At 49.3% G+C, this 20,931-nt stretch overlaps 2 protein-coding genes across 2 annotated transcripts; one reads left to right on the top strand and one right to left on the bottom strand.

The window, feature by feature from the left end:
- The first annotated feature begins 1,065 nt into the window (after window positions 1–1,065).
- On the top strand, window positions 1,066–4,582 carry LOC119302488 (formin-like protein 15). The gene is made up of 4 exons (XM_037579522.1): window positions 1,066–2,470; window positions 2,608–2,807; window positions 2,932–3,176; window positions 3,498–4,582. The coding sequence occupies exons 1-4, from the start codon at window positions 1,359–1,361 to the stop codon at window positions 4,302–4,304; spliced, it is 2,364 nt and encodes a 787-aa protein (XP_037435419.1). The 5' UTR covers window positions 1,066–1,358; the 3' UTR covers window positions 4,305–4,582.
- A 72-nt stretch (window positions 4,583–4,654) lies between these two features.
- On the bottom strand, window positions 4,655–8,614 carry LOC119302489 (acyl-coenzyme A thioesterase 9, mitochondrial-like). Its single transcript, XM_037579523.1, has 5 exons — window positions 7,992–8,614; window positions 6,356–6,533; window positions 5,758–6,245; window positions 5,381–5,509; window positions 4,655–5,256 (listed from the first exon to the last, which is right to left on the bottom strand). The coding sequence occupies exons 1-5, from the start codon at window positions 8,556–8,558 to the stop codon at window positions 5,113–5,115; spliced, it is 1,506 nt and encodes a 501-aa protein (XP_037435420.1). The 5' UTR covers window positions 8,559–8,614; the 3' UTR covers window positions 4,655–5,112.
- Window positions 8,615–20,931: the final 12,317 nt, after the last annotated feature.

A 20,931-nucleotide genomic window follows, 5' to 3' on the forward strand; every position in this document is an offset into this window, starting at 1 on the left:
CAGGGCGACCGGGGCGGCGTGGCGAGGGGGGCGGCCGGGGTGGGGCGGCGACGAGGGGGGCGGCCAGGGCGAGGCGGCGACGCGGGGTTGGGATGAGGGGAGAGGGAGAGAGAGGGGCAGGGCGCGAGGGCGTTTTCATACATATAGTGCTAGGCTCTTTGTCGTCCGCTAGCTGATGGCAAAGAGCATAGCTAACAGAAGTTAGAACGACTACTTTCTTTGCCGTCTGCTAGCGAACGGCAAAGTTTCTTTGCCATCAGCTGGCGGGCGGCAAAGAAAAGTGGTTGTTAGCTACCCCTCACTATCGGCCCACCCTGCCTCTCGAACGGCAAAGGTTCTATGTCGTCAGCTAGCTGACGGTAAAGATGGAGCTGACGGAAAACACTTTCTTTGCTGTTAGCTGCTTTTTTGCCATCAGGTTTCTTTAAGCTGATGGCAAAAAGGGTCAGCTAGGTGACGGCAAAGAAACGGCTGGCGAGAAAGTTCCTGAATCCAGTAATGGGCTAGGGTTTTAGTGTTGTCTTCGACTTAAATAGATGGGCTTGCTTCCTCGAGCAGCACGCCGGAGCGGCGCCACGCAATGCCATGAATGCATCCGCATCGAGAAACGAAGGAGACGTTCGTCGGACCCTCGATCTCTGCGTGTGACCGCATTGGCCCTTGCAGTCAGCCCGACATGACGGTGGTGCGTGAGTGCGACTGTGCCTCGTTATATCCGTCCCACATATAGGCCGGATATGAGAAATGTCGGTCAGACCGGTCCTTTGGTGTGCGAAGAGGTCGGCGGGTATGGGTCCGGTTGTAGATGCTCTGAGATGATCATCGGATACCGGTCCAGACGGAGGCTCTTGTCACAGTGACTGGCGAGTAAAACAATGTCACGTAGTACCACCGGCGGCCGTCTCCATGGGAACCAGCTCGAAAGCGCAGGCAGCGCACGGCAAAGCAACGACGAGGCAGTGCAACGCGACGCGATGCACCACATCCATCGTTTCCGTGTGTCACAGCGAAAGGCGCAAGAATCCAAAGCACACATTCCCACCAGTGACACCGCTCCGTGGCAGTGCACCACTACCCAGGCACCCATGCTCCCCGCCACCCTCCCCGTCTCTTCTTCCTGCGTTCACAGCTAGCCCGTTCACGAGCGTTCACTCCTCTCTCTCACTGACTCACTCCCCTCTCTCTTCTTCCCCAATCCCCACACGCTAGCGTGAGCTCAGCCCAGCTCCCTTCAGTCTCGCCGAGCTTGCGTTGCGTGGGTGATGGCGTGGTAGGTGGTAGGTGGCGAGCGAGCGAGCGGGCGGGGCTTGTCGTCTCGTCGACCCAGGGCGTGCGCCGGCCGTTTGTTTGCACGCGCGATGCCAATGCCAATGCCCGCGCGGCGGCGGCGGCTGCTCGTGCTCGTGCTCCTGCACCTCCTCTTCCTCCTCCCTTCTTCTGCCTCCGCCTCCCTCCATCGCCGGCGCGACGGCAGCCATCACAAGGGGTATGGCGGGAGGAGGGCGCTGCACGAGCCGCTCTTCCCTCTCGAGAGCGCGCCGGCGCTGCCGCCGCCGCCCCCCGCGCCCTTCTTCCCGTTCCTGCCCGACGCGGCGCCCCCGCAGCCGCCGACGGTGGCCAACCCCGCGCCAGCCGCCGTCGGCGTCGGCGATGTGGGCGCCGGCGGCGACCCGGCGTCCTCCTCGCTGCCGAACCCCACGGCGCCGGCCAACATGTCCTCCCTGGCTCTGCCGGTCCCCCGCAGCGCGCCGGCGCCGCTCCGCGCGTTCCTCTCCTCCCACCGCCTGCTCACCGTCCTCCTCCTCGTCGCGGCCGCGGCCTCCGCCGTGCTGGCCGCCGCGCTCGTCTACCTCCTCGCCCGCCGCCGCCGCGGCCGGCCCGAGCCGGAACCCGAAGCTTATAAGAAGCCCGCCTTGCCTAAGCCTTCGCCGGCCAAGCCCGCGCTCCACGATGACGACCAGCACCCCCGGGGCTCCACCGCCACCATCTCCAGCACCAGCTCGCCGGAGCTCAGGCCCATGCCGCCCCTGCCTCGCCAGTTCCAACCGCAGCCAGGGATGAGCCCGCTGTCAAGCCCTGTCCATCAGGACAGAATAGGGGACAGCCGGGCGCCGCCGGCGGGTGTTCCACCGCCCGCGCCGCCCCCACCACCTCCTCCGCCAATGCCACCGAGCAAAGGCAACGGGAGCGCGCAAGCGGCACCTGCACCTCCAACGCCTCCCCCTCTGCTGCCACGGGCAGGCAACGGCAGCGGCTGGCTGCCTCGGCGGCTCTCCGAGCGCCCCGCGCCCACGGTGATCCGGGCCTCGGCGGGGGCAGTCCACCCCGAGGAGTCGCCGCAGTCGGAGGAGAAGGACGTGGACGCCGGCGCGGCTGCTCTACCAAAACTGAAGCCGCTGCACTGGGACAAGTTCCGCGCGAGCTCCGGCCGGCCGACGGTGTGGGACCAGCTCAAGGCAAGCTCATTCCGGTGAGCCCTCTCCACTGCCTCTGGAGTATACTTCATTTATCATACTCTGCATCATAGCTGCTGCCATGTACTTACAGGATTCGTTTCGTTCTGAAACTGACTATGTCCATTTGTGCCACTGCCGTGTACCGAAACAGAGTGAACGAGGAGATGATCGAGACATTGTTCGTCTCCAACTCGACGAGGAGGATGCCCAAGAACGGATTCAAGGAGGCAAACGGGGCACCCTTCAACCAGGAGAACAAGGTGCTCGACGCGAAGAAATCGCAGAACATCGCGATCATGCTGCGGGCGCTCGACGCCACCAAGGAAGAAGTGTGCAAGGCCCTGCTTGATGGTGAGATGAGATGACGCCATACCCACACACATTTCATTTTATGAACCTGCATTCAGAGAATGCTTTCTCCGATCACCCGGCTCCATGAACATTTTGCTTGTGTTGCCATTTCTTGCAAGTGCAGGCCAGGCAGAGAGCCTTGGGACTGAGCTGCTGGAGATGCTGCTGAAGATGGCCCCTACCAGAGAAGAAGAGCTCAAGCTCAGAGAGTACAGGGAGGATGCTCAGTCGAAGCTCGGCCCCGCCGAGAGCTTCCTCAAGGCAGTGCTCGGGATACCGTTCGCCTTCAAGAGAGCGGAGGCGATGCTCTACATCGCCAACTTCGATTTGGAGGTCGATTACCTCAAGACCGCCTTCAGAACCCTCGAGGTACTAATCATGTCCTAACTTGTACTGTAAACAGTTTTAGATGACAAAAGGGGACCGGCGTGCCATGACAGTGTCTCTGAATCGAGTAAAAGGACTCTTGTTTCTGTAAAGGTGTGTTTGGAGATCTAAAGCGCCGTATGTGCCATGTTCCTATGATCATTAGCCGCATTTGTGATCTTTACCATTTGCTGTCATCATGTAGGCATCCTTGGGCACAATCATGTACTATTGTTCAAAATCTCAAATTATTGATTCAGGTGTTCTTTGCAGCATATAGTGGCAAATAATCACTTACCAACTCACCATCCATTACCATTTCAGGCAGCGTGTGAAGAACTCAGGGGCAGCAGGCTGTTCCACAAGATCTTGGATGCCGTCCTGAAGACCGGTAACCGGATGAACACCGGCACGAACCGAGGTAACGCGCACGCCTTCAAGCTCGACTCGCTCCTCAAGTTGGTCGATATAAAGGGCACAGATGGCAAGACAACTCTCCTGCACTTTGTCATCGAGGAGATCACCAAGTCTGAGGGTGCCAACATTGTAGTCACGAGCCCAAAGAAAGACAAGGTGAGCGCCGTTGCAGATGATTTCCAGTGCAAGAAGGTTGGCCTGAAGATCGTGGCTAGCCTCGGCGGTGAGCTCGGCAACGTCAAGAAGGCGGCAGGAATGGACTCCGACTCGCTGGCCAGTTGCGTCTCGAAGCTCTCAGCCGGCGTAAGCAAGATCAGCGATGTTTTGCAGCTGAACCAGCAGCTCAGTTCGGACGAGCGCTGCAAGAGGTTTCGCGCCTCCATCGGCGAGTTCCTGCAGAAGGCCGAAGCGGAGATCACAGCGGTGCAGGCTCAGGAGGGGCTCGCCCTCTCCCTCGTTAGGGAGACGACCGAGTTCTTCCACGGCAACTCTGCCAAGGAGGAAGGCCACCCACTGAGGATCTTCATGGTGGTCCGCGACTTCCTCGCCGTTCTGGACCGCGTCTGCAAGGACGTCAGCAGGATGAATGAACGGACGGCGCCAGGGGGCTTCAGCACGTCACGCCGGGTGGAGACCGCGGCCGTTCCTCCACGGTTCAACGCCGCGCCGCAGTCCAGCAGCTCCGAGGAGGAGAGCTCGTCGTCATCGTCGTAGTCGCCGCCAGTAGCCATGATACCGAATGTCTCAGCTTGGAACCTGCATCTTAGCTACTGTCTAGAGGAGCAGGCAATGCAGAGGGCCCAACCTATAATTATCACTAGTATTTTGTAACTTGAGCAGATAAGTGTAGATCATCAAAGTCTATATCGTAGTAGTACATGATTCCGCATGCTAAAGCATCATCCAGCAGCCAATGGCCTACCAGCAAAGGTGAAAGTGGCATCTGTACATGATGATTCAGACATGCTAAGAATGAATCACTGGCACTAGTAGATCAAATCTTTTGGCAAATTGACCGTTCTGAATCTCATGATAAAAGTCCAGTCTAAAAGAACCATCACATGATCAAAGTAGAAGTGGCCAGTAGCCACATTTATATTTACTCACTGCAGCTACAACCTTTCAGGATCTGCTAGGATTCGTCTTTTGCTCCCCATGCTGACAAGAGAATTATCCCTGCATTCTTTCACTCTGACCTGAAGGCAGTGACCTAATGGCCTCTATCTTTGTTTACATGCTGAAACAAAAAAAAAAGCAATTATACATATATAATCAATGGACAGTGCCCTCACAAAAGGCACATTTTTTGGGTCTCGAGGCTGGGGTTATTATATATCCCACTACTATACTCCAAATAATTTCCCAAAAGAAACGCCAAAAAGCTACACTTTCGCCGGTCTTCTGCCAGCATGCTGCTTATCTGCTGCTGATGTTCAAATCATGGGGTACATCTCCCACTAGTTAACATGGCCAGTAAAAAGTTGCTAAAATTATGGCTGGAACCAGTGACTCCGCCGAAGGATCAATCGAACAAACCCTCGGCATCCATGCGGTTTAATATACGGCGTGCCTCTTCTTCGGTTGAGGGAACAACGTTGCGGATGTTCACTCCATTCTTCAGAGCGTCGCTGCCGACTGAGAAGGTGAAGTGGAATGTGTTGGAGATCTGTTTGTTGGACAACACTATCAGCAATGTGGTATGGTGAATGGAAGCATTCAACGAGATACAAAGACTAGAGTATAGCTGCTGCAGTTAAAACAGTTTGTCCTGGGCAGCACTGTGAGATTACCTCGCTTTTTCGGAGCTCGGGCCTTGTCACATGAGCGACGACTTCGACATTTACCAGGGGCTGCCATTTATTCTCAAGCTGGGTAAACAAGACACATGATTTGAATCGAAGAAAGTCTCCAACATCCACCTGTGCAATCACAATTTGACATTGTTATTCCTCACATTATGGGAAAACCAATTTATAGTTTCTGAAACAGATTTCACAACTGCTACCATGATCCAGTCATACATAACATCTTCAGTGGTAACTTGAGGTAATCACCAAGAAGCAACCATGGAACAGTACTTCTTAAATTAGAAATGCTGACTTGATTGTCTGAAGATACGAGCTTAATTACTCAGAGATGCACCCAAAAAAATAGCCTAGTTACTTACCGGCTTTAAGAAGTCGACATGGTCGACCTCAAGAAAACACGGTCTCTGTCCAACAAAGGCATAGGCAGTCGAGAAAGCAAGCTCAAATGCTCGGTGCATCAAGAAACCTCCAAATATCCGTCCATACAAGTTTCGCTGTTGAGGTTGGCAGATCATAGAGGTCTCCAGGCGAGTATCCTTCATCAATATGCTATCCCTATCAGCCAAAGCAGGAAAATCAGAGAAAACACGACCCTCTGCCAGTAAAGCCTTCAGCCTCTCAGCCTCAGCACCAAGCTTATGCACCCCCTTTTCAAGCACTCCCTTCTGTTCTTCTCTTTTCCTTCTTTTCACCTTTTCCAGTGCTTCTGTCTCTGCATATAACTGCTTCTCTCTCTCGGTTTCTGGTGAAAGGCGGTTCACTGGAGCGGATTTTCCGGTCACCGAGTCTCGTGCAACAAATGTGAAGTTAGCCGTCAATGCAATTGGGTCTGACTGCACATCACCGTCTGTTGCAAGTTGTGAAATGTCAGACAAGAGAGTAGAAAGATCTATCATACATGACAGTTGTTCAAAATCAAATAAATAAAGAGATCGATAATTTCTTTAGCAACAATACCTTGATCAACCTGAGTCACTTCAATCTGTATATCAATCGAAGAGCGACCAACGTAAGTAACAGCCCCTGTAATCTTTACTTCAGTGTCCAGACGAAGTGGCTTCATTAAGACCATCTTATCCACAGAAGCAGTAACTAACAAAAGGGGTCTTGTTGTGCTATCGTCATCAGAACAGTGCTGCGTGTCACATAAGATTTGTCAACAAAGATTCCGGCTGGATGTTAAAAATACCATAAAATGAACAGATATCGGTTATCTGTCGTACATAAGTATCATTGTTATAGTATATACTCCCTCCGTCCGGAAATACTTGTCAGAGAAATGGATGTATCTAGATGTATTTTAGTTCTAGATAGATCCATTTTTATCCATTTCTCCGACAAGTATTTTCGAACGGAGGGAGTATGTTTAACTGACAGCCTTATTAGAGTTATCTGTCATCCATAGGTAATCAGGTATCATTGCATAGTATATGTTTCCCTGCCGTTAATTTCCTGCTGAGGCAACCCCTTTGCCGTTCCTCCGCAAGCTTTACTTTCCAAATAAGTTGTATCAGACATATTCGGTTTCGTTGTTATGCAATGGAGCCGGGGCTGGAGCACTTTCCCTATTAAAATTGTATCGTATATGTTGAACTGACAGCCTGGAAAGAATGCTTATGCCGCTGTTCAAAAGAAAAGGAGAAAGCGATCTTTAAAAAAAAGGAACAGAAAGCTACTAAAGGCCTTACTTATTTAACAGTATGTACCATTGAGCTAGTTAAAAGGTGTGCCCGCGATGCAACCTCTGCTGCTTCCATTACCAAACTGACGCAATCCTGATCCAGCATGGTTAATTACTCGTTCGGGTTTCAAACGTGTGACACAGTGATATTTTCTGGATGTAGTGAGTAGTGAATACATTCGGATGAATCATGCATCTCAGTTGTTAATATCTGAACCTTTATGAGAGGAATCAGATTCATGAAATCCGAACATTTCCATGAGCACATAGAAACAACAGATACCCCAAATCCTGGCGTCTACTTAGTATACTTACGTATAATATACAGCCAGTTCCAGTTCAGTTGTCAAGCCAACTAATTGTAAGTTGTGACAATGAGTGAACAAGCTATATCATTACAAAGCACAACTTCGTCATTTCTATGGGCACCTAAAATATCTGACCAACACGACTGCAAAATACTACAGATGATCTCAAAAGCAAGGTGGTCGAGTGTGCGTGGCGTCAATCCCATGCCAAGGAGAAGGTAAAAACAGTTGGAAAATGTTTTGTATATCTGGTATAGTTGCAATATTATGATGGCAATGGAATACCCTGTTTTAAATGGAAGGTTGTTCTGCAATATGGGTGTTGTTCACTTTCTGCTAGAGTTAGCTGCGAAATGGTTAATCTTGCAATAGATGATCATGCTTTTTTTCTTGCTTTCTGACAAAGCTAGATCATGATGCAACCTTTCCTCTAAAATAAAAGGGATTTACATTTACTCTCGCATTCACATCGAAACGTCCCCAATGCCTGAAGTTCTATGAAACAGGACAGATTCTGAAACATCTAGGGGATTTTGTTTCGACCGGTATTCCTAATTTGATGAGAAATGAGTAGCAAACAGAGGGAGGATCGCGATTACAATACCTTGACGGCGATGGTGCCGGCGAGGGCGTCGAGGTCCTCGAGCAGCTTGCCGACGCGCACCTCGTTCCAGGGGTCGCGGTACTGCTCGCGGAGGATGTCGTCGGAGGCGAACTTGTAGACGATGGAGGTCCGGCTCTGCGCGGGCCTCTTGGTGAGCAGCTCCGTCTGCGGGCCGGCGTCGGCGTTGCCCCCGGCGTCCATCTTGCGCTCGAAGATGCTGGACCGCGCCTCCCACAGCGCGTTGGTGACCGGCGAGTGGTACATCCCGGGCCACAGGCTGAGCGGCTTCCGCGCCGACCCGCCCGCGTCGATCGCCGCGCCCCCGCCGCGGCCGCCCCCTCCGCCGCGGAGGTCGGAGAACACCTTGATCGGGGAGTCCATGGGCGCCGGCGCCGGCTCCTGGCCCGACGGATCCCCTCCGCCCGACGACGACGACGACGACGCGGCTCTCGATTCGACACGGGGGAGGCGGTGCGCGGACGGTTCGAGGCGGGGCGGGGAGGAGGTGGCGCGGAGGCGGAGGGTTCTGGAGAGCAGCGACGTCGCTGTCGAGGATCTCATGGCCATGGCGATCCCGAGGCGGCTCCGGCCATGTGGGAGGATGACGGGGGTTTGATGGCGAGTGGGTGCGGTGGAAAGTAGGACGGACACGCCTAAAGCGGAGCGAGAGGTCGTCGGATCTATCCTGGCCGTCCGATCTAGAGTGCTGTGTGGACTAACTGCGGAGAACCGTTGGATCTCCCACGTTTAGCTGTGGCGGGCGATCCAGAAAGCACCGGTGCCTTTCATGGTGGAATAATTTATATATATAGTCGAATCCGGTGAAATATGAGTTCTCTCTTGGAAGATCCAACAGATCGAGGAAATTCAAATAGCAACATGAACAACCAACTCTTTCATTTTGTTCCCCAAAAATACTCCTTTTTTGTGTGAATTTTTTGCACCAACTCTTGGGCAACCATGGAAAAGATTGACCATGTTTTTTGCACCAACTCTTGGGAAGACATGTACCCTAACAACCTCCTTACGGCGCTGAGCACGACAGTTTCCGATCATTGCCCCATGTTGCTGAACCTTGATGCGGAGTTGAGCATGGGACGGAGATTCAAGTTCGAGTCTTTTTGGACGAAGGCAGACGGATTCTTTGACACGGTCAGGGACGCTTGGGCATCGATCCCACAAGGTGGAAACCCGTACGATGTGCTCGATCAAAAACTTAGGGCCACGGCCAAGGCTCTAAAGAAGTGGAGTGACCGGTGGGTGGGCAACATCAAGATGCAGATTGCAATAGCCCTAGAAGTCATTTTTCGCCTAGACACGGCCATGGATGCAAGGAAGCTTTCTTCTCCGGAGCGGGAGTTGCGCAAAATTCTAAAAAGGAAGCTGCTTGGGCTATCCTCCCTTGAGCGCACAATTGCACGGCTGCGTTCCCGTCTCCTCTTCCTTCATGAGGGGGACGCGAACACCAAGTTTTTTCATAGCCATGCCCGTCACCGCCAACGGCGCAACTTGATCACCGCTCTCAAGGAAGGGGAGGCTGTGGCCTCGGGCCAGGATGAGCTTTCCTGCTTGGTGGATGGCTTCTACGACCGCTTGTTGGGGGCGGCACCACTACGGGCGCAGACTCTTAACCTGGAAGCCCTGAACCTGCCGCATAGAGACCTGGCACACCTCGAGGTGCCTTTTACGGTGGATGAGATTGAGCTGGTAGTCAAGTCCATGCCCATGGACAAGGCTCCGGGACCGGACGGCTTCACTGGAAGATTCTATGCATCTTGCTGGCCCATAATCAAGGATGACATCATGCGCGCCATGGACCTCTTCCACCAAGGTGACATGCGCGGGCTGCCGGCGATCAACAAAGCTATTGTTACTCTCCTCCCCAAAATCGATGGGGCGGAGGACATCAAGGACTACCGGCAGGTCAGCCTCATGCATGGGGCTGTGAAGATTTTTGACAAAGCAATGACAGTTAGGTTGTCGCTAGAGCTGCCTGAGTTGGTGGGCATCCACCAGAGTGCCTTCATCAAAGGTCGGTCCATCCACGACAATTTCATGTTGGTCCAATGCATGGCGCGTCGATTGCATGCCCTCCGGGAACCCACGGTGATGCTCAAGCTGGATATCATGAAAGCATTCGACACGATTCAATGGCCTTTTCTTCTCGAGGTGCTGCGGGCAATGGGCTTTGGTGCGAGGTGGATTGAGTGGGTTTGTGGACTTTTGGACACCTCTTCGACACAGATCATGGTAAACGGACACCCCGGCAGGCCAATCTTCAATGCCAGGGGCATGCGACAGGGCGCGCCCCTCTCGCCAATACTCTTCATCCTAGCTATGGAGCCGCTGCACAAGATGTTCCAGATGGCCACATCTTGTGCCATCATGTCTCCGCTGGCCCGGATTGGGCTGCAGCAGCGACTCTCGCTATTTGCTGACGATGTGATGCTCTTTGTCAAACCGAAAGACGCTGACCTGCGGGCAAGTGATATGATCCTTCACAGCTTTGGAGAGGCTTCAGGCCTTATGGTGAACCTCTCCAAAAGCATGGCATTGCTCGTACGATGCAGTACAACTGACATGGAACGAGTGGAGCAAATCCTGGGATGCCCGACAGGTGTATATCCTTGCAAATACCCCGGCCTACCGCTTACAATCCGGATACAAACGTCGGCTCAGCTGATGGGGCTCGTGGATTGCCTTGCGCGCAAACTGCCAACTTGGAGGGCCACCTCCATGCCGAAGAGTGGCCGCCTTCTGCTGATCAAATCGGTCCTCTGTGCAACTCCGATCCACGCAATGATGGCGCTTGACATTCCTCAGAAGGTGCTCAAAGCCATGAGAAAAATTTGCAGGGGCTTCCTCTGGTGCGCTCGCACGAGCGCCAATGGTGGGCAGTGCAGAGTTTCCTTGGAGGCCGTTTGCGCGCCCAAGTGGGCGGGCGGCTTGGGCCTTCCCAACCTCCGGTGGCTGAACATAGCTATTCAAGCCCGATGGCTCTGGCTCCAGCACACAGATCAGTCCAGACCATGGGCTGAATTCCAAATTACAGGTCCTGTGGAATTGGGGCAACTCTTCAGGGCAGCCACAAAAACTATGCTGGGCGATGGCAAGTGCTCCCGCTTCTGGGAAGATCGGTGGCTCGATGGCTTTACGGTCCAAGACCTTGCCCCATCCATATATGCAATTGTCGCTCCCAGTGCGCGGGGTTCTCAGACGGTCCATCGGGCGGTTTCAACGGGGGACTGGGCTTTAGACATCGACCCTGACCTCTCCAGCGAGCAGTTGAATGAATACATGAGCCTTTGGGACCGGGTAAGTAACATGGCGCTCAGACCGGCAGAACCGGACCGCATGACCTGGAGTTGGGAGGCCAATGTGGACTACTCCACTAAATCTGCTTACGAGGCCCGGTTTGTGGGGCGGGAAGTAGAGCCGACGGCAGAATTCACGTGGAAATCAAAGGCCCCGCTCCGTTGCCGTTTCTTTCTCTGGCTGGCGATGCACAACAGGTGCTGGACCTCGGACAGACTCGCGAGGCGAGGCTTGGACCACCAAGAGGTGTGCCCCTTCTGTGACCAGCATGAAGAGACCATCGATCATCTCTTTTTGGGTTGTGTCTTCGTGAGGGATGTTTGGCATGTCCTTTGTGGAGCTCTCGGTAGGCCACAGTGGACGCCGAGCCCGGACTCGAGGCTGCGGGACTGGGACGCCGTCACAGCTACTCTTGGGCCAGCGACGAAGGACACACGTGCATTGCTACTGCTAGTGTTGTGGGAAATTTGGAAGCACCGAAACGCGATCATCTTCTATGGCGCATCCCTCTCCTTGAAGACGCTCGTGAGTAGAATTGACACCGAAGGACGCGCATGGAAGCAAGCCGGCATCTTCAAAGGCAACATAGAACCTCTTCTGGAAGGTTTAGTTAGGTGGGCTGAGGGGAGAAGTTAGGCTTTGGTAGTACATGGCTAAGCCTGCGGTGTTGGTCCGCATGTAACATTGCAACATGTGAATGCCAACGTGGACGGGCTCTTGTCCCCACCCTCTTCCTTTAATATATAGTACGCACACTCGTGCGTATTCGAGAAAAAAAATTGTGAATTTTTTAAAAATGCTTTATTTGTTGTTTGAATGTCTTGTATCCTAATACTTATTTTGTATTGAAATGCTTAATTCATGCTATGTGCTTTATATTATAATAAAGTTGGGTGTTTCCTGCATCTTCGTTCTAAAAATTTGAACAATTAAATGTTTGACACAACTTCAAAATGTAAAGTGTGATACCACCTCCTCAAAACCTGCAGATGGAAAAGATGAAAATTGAGCGAAATTGTATAAAAAAAGATATCATGTCAATCTAAAACAATTTATAGAAATGATTGACCCGAAACCACACATTCATAGTAGAAGCTAATCTGAAGGCTTAAAATAGTTTTATGCTTATAAACCAAGATCGATAAAAATACAAAATAGAAGCAAATACTGTGAAAGTGCTCTTTTGATCTCGAGCTCACATGCTTCCCAATGACAGTAAAATCCTTCGTGCTTTTTTGGATTTTACTGTTCATCAGGGAGCATGTGAGCTCAGGTTCAAATACTCCGTGTCCCAAATATTGTTATTAAACTACGTGTTGATCTCCATGATCTTGCATAACATGTGCACACAACCTTAATCACACAACGATGCACAAGAGAAAAGGAGGTGGATAGATAACTATTTCATCAACAGGAGACTCGGCTACATCTACACGCTGATAGCCTGATACCAACTAAAATGAGTGTTCAAAGAAAGTAACCTGAATAATAAGAAGTTGAAGATCATCAACGTCATCTTGCCACGGCGTTTAGGTTTTAGTGTTGCCTTGTTATCTTTTTATCTTTATACGGTGGTGGCTTGGTCCCTCTTCTCTATTAAAAAAAATTGTATGCCTTATTTGTTTGATATTTCATTTTATGGTATTTGTAGTTCCCGTAAGAATATCTTAGTTCCGTACGCACATCACATGTGGCATTGGCCTTGCCTCATCCCTATCACGTCGCCTAACCGTTGTACGTGTTGGGAAACGTAGTAATTTTAAAAAATTTCCTACGCACACACATGATCATGGTGATGCATAGCAACGAGACGGAAGAGTGTTGTCCACGTACCCTCGTAGACCGAAAGCGGAAGCGTTAGCACAACGCGGTTGATGTAGTCATACGTCTTCACGATCTGACCGATCAAGTACCGAACGTACGACACCTCCGAGTTCAGCACACGTTCAGCCCGATGACGTCCCTCGAACACGTTCAACACAAGGGGGGAGAGGCGGCCGACCCCTGGAACCCCTGGAACCATTCCGGTGTCCGAATATAGTCATCCAATATATCAATCTTCATGTCTCGACCATTTTGAGACTCCTCACTATGTCCGTGATCACATCCGGGACTCCGAACAATCTTCGGTACATCAAAACATATAAACTCATAATATAACTGTCATCAAAACTTTAAGCGTGCGGACCCTACGGGTTCGAGAACTATGTAGACATGACCGAGACACGTCTCCGGTCAACAACCAATAGCTGAACCTGGATGCTCATATTGGCTCCCACATATTCTACGAAGATCTTTATCGGTCAAACCGCATAATAACATACGTTGTTCCCTTTGTCATCGGTATGTTGCTTGCCCGAGATTCGATCGTCGGTATCTCAATACCTAGTTCAATCTCGTTACTGGCAAGTCTCTTTACTCGTTCCGTAATACATAATCCCACAACTAACTCATTAGTTGTAATGCTTGCAAGGCTTAAGTGATGTGCATTACCGAGTGGGCCCAGAGATACCTCTTCGACGATCAGAGTGACAAATCCTAATCTCGAAATACGCCAACCCAACAAGTACCTTTGGAGACACCTGTAGAGCACTTTTATAATCACCCAGTTACGTTGTGACGTTTGGTAGCACACAAAGTGTGCCTCCGGTAAACGGGAGTTGCATAATCTCATAGTCATAGGAACATGTATGAGTCATGAAGAAAGCGATAGCAGAATACTAAACGATCGTGTGCTAAGCTAACAGAATGGGTCAAGTCAATCACATCATTCTCCTAATGATGTGATCCCGTTAATCAAATGACAACTCATGTCTATGGCTAGGAAACATAGTCATCTTTGATCAACGAGCTAGTCAAGTAGAAGCATACTAGTGACACTCTATTTGTCTATGTATTCACACAAGTATTATGTTTCCGGTTAATACAATTCTAGCATGAATAATAAACATTTATCATGACATAAGGAAATAAATAATAACTTTATTATTGCCTCTAGGGCATATTTCCTTCAGTACGAACGCATCAATCTCACCAAGTTGCACTACACTGTCAATATTTACCATTGTCTTCAATACATACGATCCGAAAAGGAGCGCTCCTCTCGGGAGCGTGACAAGGTGGCATGGATGTGGATGCTTATAGAGAGTAGTGACGTCGTTATCAAGGATCACATGGACATGGTTCATCGCGGGTTAATCCCAAGTCTGTTTAACCCATGTGGTAAAAGAAGGTTTGATGAAGAGTGAGTGTGACAAGAGCGCATTGAAAAGTAGATCATCCTTTTCCAAATATGTCCATGATTGGCTGGAAGTGCTCATCTTTCATTCGTCCTTCTGGCATCGAGAGCCCTAGGTATTTGCTCTCGAAGGACGATGACACAGCACCCAACGTTTCCTTTATACCCTCTCTTATCACCTCTGGGCATTTCTCGTTGAAGAAGATAGAGCACTTGCTTTCACTTAACAATTGCTCTGTGCATCTCGGAAAAACTGTCAACACCCTTTTCACAGTCTCAGCTTGGTCCACAATAGCCTTGAAAAAAGAGCAAACTGTCATTTGCAAACAAGATGTTCGAAATCCCAGGGCTATTCCTTGCAATTTTTAGCGGTGTCAGGTTGCCTTGGTTTATCTCATGGTCAATCAGTTTTACTAACTCGTTTGCCATGAAAAGAAACATATACGAACTGAGTATCTCACAGATCGAACACACCGCATAACCCATGCACTCCACTTTGCGCAGAAACCAGTTTTCAACAACACCCCTTCAAGGAACTCCCAGTCCATCCGGTCATACGCTTTGGCCAGGTTAAGCTTTGGTCAGGCTTTCTTTCCAAATGAAACACACACACACACACACACACACATTGACCGAGACAACCAAACCGATTAATGTAGGTGCCATCGATGTGCATGGATTGGGTCAATTTGCATGTGCTCATTTCAATTGATAATAAAGATAATGAGGTGAACACTAAAGTGCACAGTGAAGTCAGTGATGGTGATAAAGCATACGGTTGGTCACTATTTTTTGATGAGAACATCACAACGAAGTCAGTACCTCCTGCAATTGATGTGGTGGGTAATTAGCGGCTCAACCATACACTCTATGAGCATTACTGACTAACTGTATGCGATGCTCTCATAAATATGTAGGCAAAAAGAAGAGGCTTTATCACGGGAAGTGGAGTATTTGGTCCCGAACTCATATGCTGATGAACAGTAGAATAAAAAATAGTAAATTAAATAAAAAATGTTTTTATAAACTTCAAGAAAAGTTTGTGTGCTTGCAAATATTTATCATGAAATGACATTTGTGGAAGTCGTGGAAAGAAAATGATGCTCTAAAAATGCTATTTTTGATAGCATTTTGGAGTACTGCTTTTTTTTGCCGTGACTTCCATGAATGCCATTTCATGATGCAATTTTCAAGTATACAAAAAATTTGTTGAAGTTTTCAACAATTTTTTTTAGAATTTTTTGAATGTGTTTTCAATTTTTCCAATTTTACTATTCACACCGAGCTCATTTGAGCTCGAAGCAGAAGATGACTTTCGCTCTATCACCGTGTGCTACACCGTGAATTGTGCAACGAAAAGCGGCCACACGACACGATGTCACTCACATAATAACATCTATTATGTTCAATGATAATTAGATAAATGGAAAGGTGAACATTGCAAATATAATAGCTTATGAAGTTCAAATAAACGAACACGAACATCAAAGTTCTTGCCCAATTTGGAAAACGTGACTAAAATCGCAGCGCTTCAGTGTTACCGGTATGAATGAAAGCAAATCCTCGGGAATCAACGATACTACAATGAGTTAATTTGGCTAATCGATCTAAAAATGAAAGACACACACATATATATATGTAGGATTGCTGAAGTTAATAAGGATGGGTAGCTGGTGGCTTGATCCTTCGCTGTTCTGGGGTTGGCGTCTCCTGCTGGGCGTTGGTTCAGCCGGAGTGGAGTACCTCGATGACTCCTTAGCCATTCGCAACAAAAACAGTCCGGCTTCGAGAGTGGAGTGCAGCGGCCCCGTAGAAGAAGAAAAAAAACATTCTTCCAAGAATCTGGATGTTTTTTTCTTGTTCGTGCAGTGGTTCTTTGTAGTGCTGGTGTTGACGGGCCCATTTGTAATTCCTTCGATATAAGGGGAAAAAAATCCTCAAAACATCTAAAACAAGCCAGAAAACCGTGGTGTCTTTTTCTGCAGGGAAGAAACGTGGAGATATTTTTACAGCGTTCTAGGATCCGGGAGCATACAGACATAATTCAAAGCTATTGTCGATTGAGTTGATCGAAAGCAAAAAAAGAAAACTCGGCCAGATAAATTAATGAGCTCACCACCATTTGTTTGGTTTAAACTATTTTTGCAGCTAGCCAACAATCGGCCGTTGCCATCTGCTAAAAAAAACAAATCAACTGTTGCATCAGAGATCATCAGACCACGAGTATTTAACCAAAAACTACCACATTTGCCGGAAACGTGACGGAAAACTACCACTCTACGTTTTTGTACGAAAAACTACCAAATTTTTCCTAAACCGTGACAAGAAAACTACCAACTCGCGAAAACGCTCGCTTCGCCCGCGCTAACCCCGTTTCTGACCGGTTGGGCCCGCGAACAGTTGCCACGCGGGCTAACGGGCGGCCAGCGCGCGTTGACGGTCGTTAACGGCGCGTCCGCTATCGGAACAGCGGCTGTCGGTCGGCTGATAAGTGAGCGAGCGAGCTCAGCCACTCACTTATTCTCTTCCTCCTCGCTCGCTCTCACTCATCCTCATCCTCTCCCCTCTCCCTGGTGTTGTGAGCTAGGTTAGCCTATCGCTGTCGCCCCGCGGCCATTGCTGTCAGTAGAAGTTGAGGATGCCATCCTGGAATGACGAGGAGAGCTCGGACGAGGACATCAACATGGTTTCAATGGATCCTCAGCTCTTTGTAAGTGCATAATGGTGGAATAGAGTTAGGGTTAGGGTTAGTTCATCCAAGTTGGAGATTCCAAGTTGCTTTTGGTTTGATTCGAAGTTTCTTTTGCAGGAAACCCCTGACACTGTGGTGGAACCATTTTTCTGTGGTTCTTACACTGAATCTGAGCCGACGTGCATGATGCATCATCAGAGGCCGAAGAAGATGGTGGCTTTTGAAGGTGCTTTGACTGGGAGGCGATTCCTGGGTTGTCCTGTGCAGCAGGTATTAAATCTTGAACGCTAACTTATTTTGCTGGTGGAGATGCGTGATGTGTTTTGCTGCTGGAAATGTGTGGTGCAGCATGTGGTGCAGAGATGTGTGATGTGTACAGATGTGTGTTGTAGTTTAGAACTGAAACTTGAAAGTGCCATACATATGGAAGCTATATGTGAAAGTAGATCTTTAGTTAACTGAATTCAATACATGACTGAACCTGAGAACACCTACATGCAGAGATCTTTAGTGTACTGTGAACTGAATATATTAGTTAGGTGTTTACTGAATATAGCTGTTAACTAAAAGAACAGAGTTAAATGAATTTATATTTACTGCTTAATATAGCTATTAACTGAATTTATCTCTGATGCCAAGTCAGGTGTTGTGTGCTTACTATGAAAGAATTATGTTTGCATAATTCAGAGAGCATATTGATGTAGGTGTGAACTTTGGTTATCTGTACTTAGTTTGTTACTAAGTGATTTGTGCTTAATTATAAATAATTGCTTCTGTAGGATGTAGGTGTGAACTGTGGGGTTGTGGAGTGGGTGGATGGTCCTTGGCCAGAGATTCTACAAAGGTGTCTAACAAGGATTTGGGACATGTACCATGAGCAGAACTTGGGGAGGGTGAAGGACAAACAAGCCCATGAGAAAGAGGTGGCCAGGCTACAGAAGGAAATTGATTTCCTGTGAAACAACTACAGCCAGTTGGTGGAAGATGTATCCAAGCTTTTTGACTATCAAGATGGCAAGATGTCTCATGACATGGACTATACCAGTCAGGCAATCAATGATCTAAATGCAAAGAAGAAACAACTTGAGGATCAAGCAAAGATTGAGATAAGTATGAAAAAGATGAAGCTTGCCAAGGAGCAAAGGTGCATTCTTCAAAGCCAAGCAGATATCATTCAGAACATGATGAAGGCCATGAAGGAAGTGGAGGGGGACAGGGACCTACTTAAGAAAGAGAAGAAGAAGCTGGAGTATCTGATTGCTGATATGGTCAATGCTGGGCATGCCAGCAAAGATAAGCTGGAGAGGATCAAGGCAATTATGAATGAGTGAAGTGCTTGGTGTGTGGGTTAAGTAATTAGTAGGCCTATATATATAGCTGGCATTGGAATGTCATGCATGTTAGGTGTATATTTTGGGAAAGTTTTATGTGCTTTCAGAATGGTATGAGGGAGGGAGGTACTCTTATGGTTTAAGAACTAGTTGGTTTTATCTATGATGTAATGACTTTTATGTTAAGACCTACTATGCTAAGTGAGTACTCATGCTAAGTTAATTAAGTAAGAATGTTTTATCTATGATGAGTCTGTTTTACTCTGCATATATCATGTGTGGATAACTGACAGTAGTGACATAGTTGGAAGTAGAAAGCAGCAAGTAACATATATAGCAAGTAGCTTAGATAGTCTGACAAATAACTTAACATATGTAGCAAGTAGCAACTAACATATATAGATAATCTGACATAGATAGATAGTACTACCATTCATAGTCTGACATAGATAGCAACTAGTAGTAGATAGTGCCTGACATAGATAGCAAGTAGATAGTGCTGACGAAACTGAACCTAGGAACTTACTGAACTTACGAAAGTTCAGGACTGAAGAAACTGAATCTTTTTGCACTGAACTAACTGAAGGCAGCACTTCACTCCTCCTTCTTCAGCATCTTCAGGCGCTGGGAGCGGCGCACTGCAGTCACGACCGCCCTCTTCTTCTTGCCCGGCACCGGCTCCACCACATCTTCCTTGCCGCCATCTTGTTCTTGCTTTACCATGACGCCGTCTGGGAGATCGACCTCCGGCAGCGCATCCACGTGGATTGGGAGGTTCCTGTCCCCCTCCACGGCGTCGAGGACGGGAGCCAGCAGCTGCACTTCAGGCTCGTCGTCGGAGAGGACGATGACCTCATCCACCTCGTCGTCACATTCGTCAGATGACTCCTCCTCATCATATTCACTGGACTCGTCGTCAGAGAACTCATCGTCTGACGACTCGCCGTCAGAGTCGTCAGAGGGCCCAAGGACCCATGGATTGCGCCTCTCCCAGTAGGCGTTGTTGATTGGGGCCGGGAGCGCAAGGACGGCGTCGGTGACGTGGTCCGTGGCGGCCGGCGGCGTGGTGGATGAGCGGTACATCCACCATCGGGCGCGTTGCCTGGGGTCGGGGGAGCGCTGCACCTCGCGCATCGCCCACAGCAGAAGGGACGGCGGCGGGATGGTGCGGCCGGCAGGGAAGGCACGCTGCTTTTCAGCAGCTGTCATCACCTTCACGAGGCCGCGGGCGTGGTTCCTCATCATCGCTAGACTGGGGAACCAGCGCGCGATCTTCCTGTACTGCGCGCGCATCTCCTGGTTGTTGCCGTCGAGAGCTTCGATGGCCGGCTGCCAGTCCATGGCGACGGCGGTGGCGGTGGTTGTCGGCGGCGATTTCGACAGGAGAGAGGGGGAAGCGGAGTGGGCGGTGCGAGCGGCGAGTGGGCGAGTGAGCAGAGAGCGTGGTGGGTGGACACGTAATAAATTCGTAGAATCCGAAACGGCTGGGTTTACTCAACGCACGCTCACCACGATGGCGGCTGCAACGCACGCTGAACAGACGACGTGGTGGGCAACATATAATAAGTTTGGCCGATGCTAGTCAAACAAATGACTAGCACTAGCCCATTGGTATTGAACGCATGATTACAACCAACTGGTCCTGGGTTCGAGCCCCAGGCCAGACATTTTTTTGTGCATATTTTTTTAAAAAAAAAATTTGGCAGTCACTTCTGAACTATAGAAACGGCAAAGTAAAACAAAAAACAAATTAAAACAATTAAAACATGCACCTAAACTGCACAAATGGCAAAGTAAGACAAATAAAACAAAACACTAGCACTTAACCCATTGGTATTGGGCACAAATAAGTAGCAACCATACATTCAACATTGCACACAAGTTCACATGTCTGAATTTAAGCAGTCTAATAGCAGAGCACAAACTTAGTACCATACAATCAAACTAAGTAGCAGAACACAAACTTAGTAACAGAGTTTCAATGGTTTCCACTAGCACTAAAATATAGTGCAAACTTGCTAGGGGGTTTCCTCTTCCTCTTGCCTGCTAATATCCCTGGTTCTGCAGTGGATGCTCTTGGTGCATTGAATGTTCTTGTTGATGCTGATCCTCTTGGAGCTCTTGTTGATGCTGATCCTGATGGAGGTGCTGGTGAAGACCTGGCTGCTCCTGCAGAAACAGTTGATGCTGAAGCTCTCTTATTTGATGCTGTTTTTCTGTTCCTCACTGCTTTAGGAGGTGGAGCAGATGAGGCTGGCATCTGTGAAGTTTGGTGTTGATGTGGTGGTTCTGGAGGTGGGTGACTAGCACTAGAGGAACCCCTAAAAATTTCTCTATTCTCCTGCATGACAGAATTAAGATAGT

The sequence above is a fragment of the Triticum dicoccoides genome, chromosome 5A (genome assembly GCF_002162155.2).
Source record: "Triticum dicoccoides isolate Atlit2015 ecotype Zavitan chromosome 5A, WEW_v2.0, whole genome shotgun sequence".
NCBI lineage: Eukaryota > Viridiplantae > Streptophyta > Magnoliopsida > Poales > Poaceae > Triticum > Triticum dicoccoides.